The 9,553-nt window shown below is 32.1% G+C and overlaps 2 protein-coding genes across 2 annotated transcripts; both read left to right on the forward strand.

Moving 5' to 3' along the window:
- Positions 1-6,269: 6,269 nt before the first annotated feature.
- LOC114727247 (TMV resistance protein N-like) lies at positions 6,270-6,882 on the forward strand. The gene has a single exon (XM_028913946.1). The coding sequence runs from the start codon at positions 6,270-6,272 to the stop codon at positions 6,810-6,812; it is 543 nt and encodes a 180-aa protein (XP_028769779.1). The 3' UTR covers positions 6,813-6,882.
- Positions 6,883-7,902: 1,020 nt separating this feature from the next.
- Positions 7,903-9,553, forward strand: LOC114727248 (TMV resistance protein N-like). The gene is made up of 3 exons (XM_028913947.1): positions 7,903-8,448; positions 8,983-9,255; positions 9,539-9,553. Exons 1-3 carry the CDS (start codon positions 7,903-7,905, stop codon positions 9,551-9,553), a joined length of 834 nt encoding a protein of 277 aa, XP_028769780.1.

Raw genomic sequence — 9,553 nt, forward strand, 5'->3', positions numbered from 1 at the left:
GATGCACCCCAGAGAGGAGAAGAGAATACTGGAAAGCTCTACGGTGTGGGGTGAACAGAATGGTTAGAGGCACCTCCTATTTATAGGGCCAGGGTGGCCCATATTTCAGGAAGGTACAATCTCTCTCATTTGTTGTGGGATAATATTCTAATTCCATAATCAACAATTAATGTCTGATTGATTTCTCTCTAATCAATCAAGTACTAAATGCTTGATTGAATATTCCCTAATCAATCACTAATTGCTTCTGATTTGTGATTGATTTTCTTTATTCAAGAGATTCTTTTCTTTTCGATCAAGTAGTCCGGCCCATCAAAGAAGGACTTGGGCCCAGTGTCTAACAATGATAATTGAAGATCTTTTCTAGCCAGGAATTTCAATTGCAAACCTCCAATTATTGAAACTTTAACGCAGAATCATGGTCTTTATTTGGAATTAAAAACAAACCTGTTGGCAAAATTGCTCTTGTGAATTGTATGCATCATTACAAATGAGTTACTCGGAATTCACAACCGAAGGTATGCATTTTCGATGGTCCAAAGTTAACCCCTTTCCTAGGTAGTTTAGTTGGTTTTCACAAGTGGTTTACCTGGTGGATATCACAAGTGATGCTATAAATTAAAATTAATGACTTAACAGGATCCAGGTTTTCATTTTCTCTATCATTTTATATTAAACTATCGTGATTGGAACATTTTACAGAGAAAATACAACAATAGGCTTTATCCAAATACTTACAAGATTTTATTTTGCAGAGGTTTGAATACGTGACATATTTGAATTTCTCAAAGTGCGAATTCATTACTGAAGTACCTGATATGTCTGAATTTCAAAATTTGAAAACATTGATATTCAGTAAGTGTCAAAATCTGACCAAAGTTCATGATTCGGTGGGATCTCTCTCTAAGCTCGAAAGGTTAGATGTTAGTGAATGCCCAATAGCTTTCCACATGAAATCAACATGGCATCTCTTGAACGCCTTGACCTCAATTTTTGCGAGAGTCTTGACTACTTCCCACGCATAGTAGGAAAGATGGAAGAACTAACCATGGTTTCTGCAGTAAGGACTGCTATTAAAGAGCTCCCACCTTCAATTGGAAATCTTCCAGAACTGTATGGTTTGGATTTAAGCTCCTGCACAAGTCTTAGGGAGCTTCCAAGTAGCTTATTGACATTGCCAAATCTTGGGAGTCTTCAGTTGGCAGATATTCACCCTCTTGGTGGAGAATCTTTGAAGAAAGTGATGCTACAGAGCCAACCAGTTATTAGCTGTGAAAACATGGAAAGCTTGAATCTCAGTGATTGTGGTCTATTGGATGAACATCTTCACCGTCCTCTGAAATGTTTTCAAAATGTGGAAGACTTGGAACTATCGAAGAATGATCTTGTGTCACTTCCTGAGTGCATTAAAGAGTGTGCTTATTTGGAGAGTCTAAATCTGAGTGACTGCAAGAGGCTAAGAGATATACCAGAGCTGCCATCAACGTTGCAGGACATAACTGCAGAGAACTGCACATCATTAACTGCGGAGTCGATAGGCCGTTTATGGTCTCAGGTATTTCTCATCCTTTTTTTTTTTTTTCCTTTTTTCTTTTGCGATTTTAAAGATTAATGAAAGGAGTGTGAACGGTAAGATAGTTATTAGTGAACAGTCTCGCAAGTGTTAAATTACCTAACGTATTCTCTTATTATGTGCTTATATATTCTCTTATTTTTTATTTTCAAATCAGTAAATGCCTTTGGTCGCTGCTGTTTGTTAAATCAGGCAAAAGAGGTGGTCTTTCAGGTGGCAATGGTTCTGCCAGCAACAACATTTCCTGACTGGCTAGATTATTGCTGTAAAGGGGGGAAATTGTCTTTTCGTGTTCGTGGAAATTTCCCACGTGCCCTTGTCGGATGCGAGATGGAGCAAGTAATAAACACAAGGTGTATATACTCAGTGAAAGCTTTTATGAGCATCAATGGTCGTCATAAAATGCCGTGGATGATACATGATCGTGCTGCAAGGAAAAAGGGCGAAGTTTTACTCACTGCAGTTTACCCACATCATGTATTTTTATTTGATCTGCTCCATCATTTTAGGGAAGAAGAGTTGGAGGGGTTTAATAGGTTTTTGGGATTGGATAAAAGGAATGATGTGGACATAGAAATCACATGTCACCCACCAGATATGTCCATAATTAACTGTGGTATTTATGTCGATAAGCAACAAACGAACATGGAGAATGTACAGTTCAAGTCTTCTGAACTGATTTCCATGAAAACTTCAAGAACTTCACTGAAACGAAGAGCCATAGCTTCTCATCCTAGCGAACCGCCCAACAAGCATCTAAGAGGGTTCCAAGAAAAGATTAATAATACGAGAAAGAGGACAAGGTGAGCCTCTACTTCCTCTTATTAACTGTCGTTTTGTGGTTTATGAGTATTGTTGATGTTTTCCCCTTTCGTGTATTATTGTAGGAAAAACTAAACCTCACCAGATTTGTCGCTCACAGTTGAAGAGAAAGATGGTTTTCCCTTTGTCTAAGCATCTTTGGAGAGCTTTGTATTCTAAGGCATCAAAATATTACAATTGGTAGCAAATTGTTAGTTAATAGAAAGGAATTCTGGGTGATTGTTAATTCCGATGTGACGATTAATTTCATTTTTTAATTTATTATCATATATTTATATATATAAATATAAGTGGTTATATGAGTAATATGTTTACGATGTAAATATTATGGTATATCTTGTGTTCAATTTGTTTAATGACAATTGCTATAGAAATATCATTATGTATCTTGAATTTTTATTTTTTGAAAAGTTATTAAGAATAGGGATATTTTATTTTAGAAAAATATATTTAGGTGAAGTTTTATATATCTATTATAGCAGGTTCTTCTGTCACATTAGTCATGTGTTTTTTTTTTTTTTATGTAAGTTTATAATCAAATACTATTAGATACTAATATTTTAAAAATAAAGCACATGATTATATGTAATTAAAAAATTTAACATAATAAATCTAAATGACTTGATATAGGGGAAAATGCTTACATTAAGATGTTATATTCATTATAAAACAATAAATAAAGTTGTGTGATTGTCATGTCAAATGGGATTCGAATCATTATAAAACAATATTGCTAATCATGAAGGGGGCGCATAAATAAGAGCGAACGAAAAGAAAAGAACGCAAATACTACTGCTACGTATAAAACTTTATATTTTGGTTATAGTTATATTAACTTGTGCACAGCAATTTAGGGAATGATTAATGTTTAGACCATCAGTTTTGTTTTGTACAGTTTTATAAAGATTAAAATATTTGATGTCGCAGACTTTTTTAACCCTTTACAGTAGTCGCAGACTTTTTTTTTCCCTTTACAGTAGTTTTTTAAAACAAAATTGAAGGCGGAGTAGAAATGTACATATCTTTTCAACTTCTTTCGAAAATTATAAAATTTTATGGGTTTAAAATCATTTTTGTTCTAAAAAAATTTTATGGCTTGGGACTATTAAGAATTTTTTTTGACTCAGTATCCTCTTGGAAGTGTAAAAAAAAAAGTAATGTCATCCAAATAAAATTTTATATCGTTAAAAATATAGTGAAAACATATTATATTATCATAGCCAGCTGGTTTTTGCTCTCTTTGTTTTTTTTTAAATTTAATGATGATTATTTTATAAATTTCTTCATGAAGGGTATGGTTTTGTCTTTGGAATTGACGTAACTATGAGATGTAATGCAAGCATTGGATGTGGAAGACTGCGATGCCTTTGTTTCTGTATTGTACATTCCGTCTTTTCATTTCTTCCAGCTATTATATAACTGAGAGATCTGTTGGCCAAAAAAGAAAAACTGAGAGATCTGTTTCCCCTATTTTTAGTGGCTTGCTTCACTTCTAGCTATAATTTGTTCGTATCATTGGTAAATATGTCCAGCTGTGAGTAGATTTAAATTGACATGAAAGATGTCATATCATCAAATAAAGTCGGGATTATTGATAGGCATATCATAGAGTTAAATGACTTGTAAATGTAAGTTCTCGGGTAATATAAATTTTAGTCTTTTAAATTTAATTTTAATTTTAGTTTTTTTAAATTTTAAATTATAAGTTTTAATCTCTTAATTTTTTATTTAAAATATTAATCCTTATAATTTAATAAAAATTTGAATTGTTTTACTGTTTGAGGGATCAAAACCTATTATTTGAAATTTGAGGGATCAAAATTAAAATGAAAACAAATTTAAAGGATTAAAAATTATATTAACCCTAGACATAAAGGTATTAAGTTAAATCAATTATTTTCTACGAGAACAAAGATGAGGTTCGATACTCACTTTAATTTAATTTGGACCATTCAAATTGACCTTGGATAGTATAAATTTAATTTAAAATTTTTTGTTTGCTTAAATAATTTTTTATTTTAATATATATAAAATTTAAAATAAAGATAATCTTAAAATTAACTCTTTCTTTAAAAATAAATTTATTAATGAGAAAATTATAAATTAAAATTTTTTGCGTACAAATTTAAAATGTCTCCAAATCACTTTAAAACCCGTAAGTGAAAAGAAAAAAGAGAGAGAGAAAAAATGAAACAAAATGAGAAAAACATATAATTAATTAAGAGTGCATGATTAGATAAAAAATTAAATCCTTTTAAAAATTTGATGCTTATATTTTGAAGTGAATGAGTATTATTTAATTAATTTAATGCAAAGGCTGATTGAAAAATGAATGAGAGAGATAGCACGAGGGGGAGAGAATAAGTTACCGAGTTTGTTTTGCTTACAAATCATGTGGGCCCAGCTGTCATTCATCCTCCCTTCCACCAATCGTTCAGGTTGAGCATTTTTGAAAGCGCAGCATTTAAGTATTCTTGCTTACTGTTTATAGTGTCGAGGTCAAAAAGCCTCCCTCTAGGATGCCCAAATAAAGCGACAAGGCATTTATTTGTGTTTTTGCAAACCACGAGTGAAGCATCTTTCACGTACAGTGCATCTTAGTAACTTCGATATGTTCAATAATTGAGAGTATCGGATCCAAAAGACATGCACGCAACGCGCAAACTAAAATTATTTGTTGAAAGATTATGAAAGTAAGGTATTAATAATTTTTACTTCCCATTTGGTGTAGAAAAAATGACTTCTCTTCTTCGTCTGGTAATATTTATTATTATGGCAATCATAATTTAAAAACACTGTGCTTAATTTTATGAATATGGCAAATATTTCTCTTATTCTTTAAAAGCACGCGCCTCTTTCTACTAGAAAAAGCAAATATTTATACGTTCATTGCTTTCTAAGATATATAATTATAAAATTCATTACGATGAGATTTTGTTAATTTTTTTTATAATAACTTATGGTCGTCAACATATTTTCACATACAAAATGTCGTAGGGAAAACAAATTTCAAATACACAAGATAAAACTAATTCATTTATCGTCTTAGGTTTTTCTCCTGCCACAGGCATCCAAGAAAGCTCCAAAAAAAGAGTGAAAAACACAATTAGCTATAACTTATATTATTCATAAATTTTTTTTGATTGTGTTTATTCTTGAGCCCCTCAAATGTCAATGGTGACGGTCCTACGGGAATTTCTTTAATTTTATTTTAGAAAAAATTTAGAATGAGTCCCTTATTGAAAAATTAATTGGCAAATAGAACTTAAGGACTGTGTGCCAATTAATTTTTATTGTGTGCAACTTAACTTTTTTTGTATAGAATTTATCTTCTCTTGTGTGCCATAATTTTTCTTTGTACAATGTGCAACTCAATTTCCATTTGTAAAAATGAAATTTTCTTATATGTAAGTCATCTTCTCTATGTACAAACTAATCCGCTATATCCAAATAATATTTTGTGGAAATCATCTTATCTTTGTGCAACTTACCTTCTTTTACGTGGAACTAATATTTCCTTGTGCAATGAATCATCTTAGGAACTATTTGCTAATTAAATTTGTAATGAGGGATTTATCTCAATTTTTTCTTTATTTTATGGCCAGAATGGTCCTATCGATCAATTTCAAATAAAGCATTAAGGCATCTTTCTTTCTTTTTTTTTGGGGTTGGAAAGCATTAAGGCATCTTTACGTACAAAGAAACCAGAATGGGGCGTCTTCCACGGTATTATTTTCAAACGTTTTCAACATTGACGCCGGCCAACACTGGATTCCTAAAAAGACAACATTAAACTGGAACTAATTTGCTTACATTTCCCTAAGTTCTTCTGTGCTTACTCAAGATTAAATTGGACATAGCAGGCAGCTTAATCATGGCGACTCAAGTTGAAACAACATCATCCTTTGGCTCCAATAACAAAACCAAGTATAGATATGATGTTTTTCTGAGTTTTAGAGGTGAAGATACTCGCCGCACCTTCACTGTGCCTCTCTACAATGCTTTGCGATGTAAGGGAATCAATGCCTTCATTGACGACAGGAAGCTTGGCAAAGGGGAAGAGATCTCACCTACGCTTCTTAGAGCCATTGAGAGATCGAGAATTTCCTTCATTGTGTTCTCTAGGAACTATGCTACTTCCACATGGTGCCTAGAGGAACTCGCCCATATCATTTGGTGTCAGAAGCAGAAGAACCAGCTGGTTATGCCCATCTTTTACAAGGTGGATCCGTTGGATGTTCAGTATCAGAAAAATAGCTTTCAGGAAGCCATGGCTGCTCTTGAAGATAGGTTCAGAGATGACTTGGAGAAAGTGCACAAATGGAGATCTGCTTTGTTTGAAGCTGCTAGCTTATCACCAGCATGGCTTTTCGAAGAAGATGGGTATGTTTTCTTGTATTATTTTCTTAGTGGTTAGCACGCTATTGAAGATGTTTGAAATTTTGACTTGTGACTATCGCTTTTGCAGTCCAATGAAAGGTGCAAGAAATTAAACATGTAGTTTTCACAGTATTGTTCTTATGAGGATTATTATGAAGTTTTAACTTTTGATTCTTAAAATAAATGCTGAATTTAAATTTAATAAATAAACGTTTAATCTAATGTTTACTCTAAATTTACTCCAATTTTTACCAATAAAATAAAACATAATAACGATACGTTGACAGTTACGCATACCCTTTTTCTTTAATAAGTTTTTGAACCCAGTTTTCACTTTTAATACTACTTTAGAGTAAAATACTATCATGGATATTCATATAAGATTACAATATAAATTTGCGATCTTAATAAATTAGACATATTCTTTTTATAGTTTGTAACAAGTACAGCTTCGTAACAATAATTATTAAGATATTTTTGTTTTTGCATGATTACTTTTGGTTACTTAAATGATGTCAAGTGCACATTTGTTCCTCTAGTTTTATACAATGTTTTAGCTTAGTTTCTTCATTGTAGAAGTATTTTTTCATTCTCTTAAAACTCCAGATGTTTTTGTAACAATTATTGTTATTTTAAAAATTAAACTTAATATGCCACATTTGACAATAGTTTGTCAATATTTCAAATTGAAATTTCAATGTCAGTATTTTTTGGTTTACAGTGTCAGGATAAAATGATTGAAGATATACTTATATAAAATTAAGGGATCAAAGTGAAACCGCTAAAAATGAACTTCAAATATGCACCTTGTATATAAGGGATTCAAATAAATCCTAGACACATACAGTGAAAGTATTAAAATCTTGGAGAACCAATTAATATTGATAATCTCTTCAAAGAATCCAAACATAACTGTATTGAAAAAAATTATATGATAATAGAGTACAAATATATAAAACAGAACATGTTACGAAAATCATCTTCATAGTAAAAATTTTCGCTTTTGTAGATACGACGAAGGTGAATTTATTGAAGGTATTGCTGAAGATGCATACGCTAGGCTGCCTCCTAAACGCTTCCATAACGATGATTACATCGTTGGACTTGAGCCCCGTATAGAAGAAGTCATGTCACTTTTGGATGAGTCTGATAACAGTGTTTCTATGTTGGGGATTCATGGAGCTGGTGGAATTGGTAAAACAACCCTTGCAAAAGCCATCTATAACTCAATCTTCTTCTATTTTGAAGGTGCTTGTTTTTTATTTGATGTCAGAGAAGCGTCAAAGAAATATCAGGGTGTTGTCCGCCTTCAACAAACACTTCTATCAGAAGTTCTTGAGGAAAGGAAGATGAAGTTTGGTAGTGTTGATGAAGGAATATCAAAAATAAAGCATAGACTCTCTCACAAAAAGATTTTGTTGATTCTTGATGACGTTGAAGAAGTTGAACAGTTAGAACAACTTGCAGGAGGGGCTGATTGGTTTGGTTGTGGAAGCAAGATCATCATAACAACAAGAAACAAGCAATTGCTAGTTGCACACGATCTTAAAAAAACATATGAAATGAAAGAGCTGAATGAGCATGACTCTCTTAAACTGTTTTGTTGGCATGCCTTTCGAATGAGCCACCCTCCAAAAAGCTACAAAAGTATGTCAATTGGTGTTACAGATTATGTACGTGGCCTTCCTTTGGCCTTAAAATTGATAGGCTCCAATTTGAGACATAGAAAATTAGCGGAATGGAGATATACACTACAACAATATAACCAAATCACTGGAAGAACAATACATGAGATATTGAAAATAAGCTATGATTGCTTACAAGAGGGTGCTAAGCGTATTTTTCTGGACATTGCTTGTTTCTTTAAAGAGGAGAATTTGGAATATGTTGAAGACATACTAGGAGCTTGTTATTATGGGACAAGGTTTTATATTGAAGTTCTTGTTGATAAATCTCTAATAAGTGTTGCTGATAATGGTCGCTTGCACATGCATGATCTAATTCAACAAATGGCTAGAGAGATTGTTAAGCAAGAGGCACCCTCCAATCTTGGTAAACGTAGCAGGTTATGGTATTACAAAGATGTGCTTAATGTGCTGCAAAATAATTTAGTAAGAGAAAAAGGTTATCTATTTCCTTACATACATTAAATTGTACAAATTTGAAAAATTATCTAACAATGTCACTTTTTTGAACTTGTATTATAGGGAGGAAATGATATTGAAGGGATAATCCTTGATCCACCTAAACAAGAAGAAGTGATATGGAATGGTTTGGCCTTTCAGAAGATGAATAATCTTCAAATTCTCATTGTTCGAAATACCCAATTCTTAACAAGTCCCAAGTATCTTCCTAATAGTTTGAGATTGCTTGATTGGGAGAGATATCCTTCTATGACATTACCACCAGATTTTTCTCCTCCAAAACTAGTTTGCTTCAAGTTATATAGAAGTCTTTTCAAATTGGAAGAGCCATTCCAGGTACATATTTTTAACTCTTTTTTTTTTTTTTTACCTCTTTCTATCTTTTTTCTTTGATCAAATTTCTGGAGCCATAATGTTTTCTAAGAATCAAGAATAAATAACTTTAACTCTCATTGTATTTTTTGTTATTATCTATATATAGACTTGCTCACCTATTTCGGATTTCAGAGATTCAATATAAGATAGATAAACCAAAGAGATGCTAAAATATTCTATTCAAAATATAATATTTATTGATAGTTGCTGTTAATTAAATAACCTTATATTTTTGTTTTTGCAGAAGTTGAATATGTGA

This window comes from Neltuma alba, unplaced genomic scaffold (assembly GCF_004799145.2).
Source record: "Neltuma alba isolate B1F8T4 unplaced genomic scaffold, ASM479914v2 tig00012454_pilon, whole genome shotgun sequence".
NCBI classification, from domain to species: Eukaryota; Viridiplantae; Streptophyta; class Magnoliopsida; order Fabales; family Fabaceae; genus Neltuma; species Neltuma alba.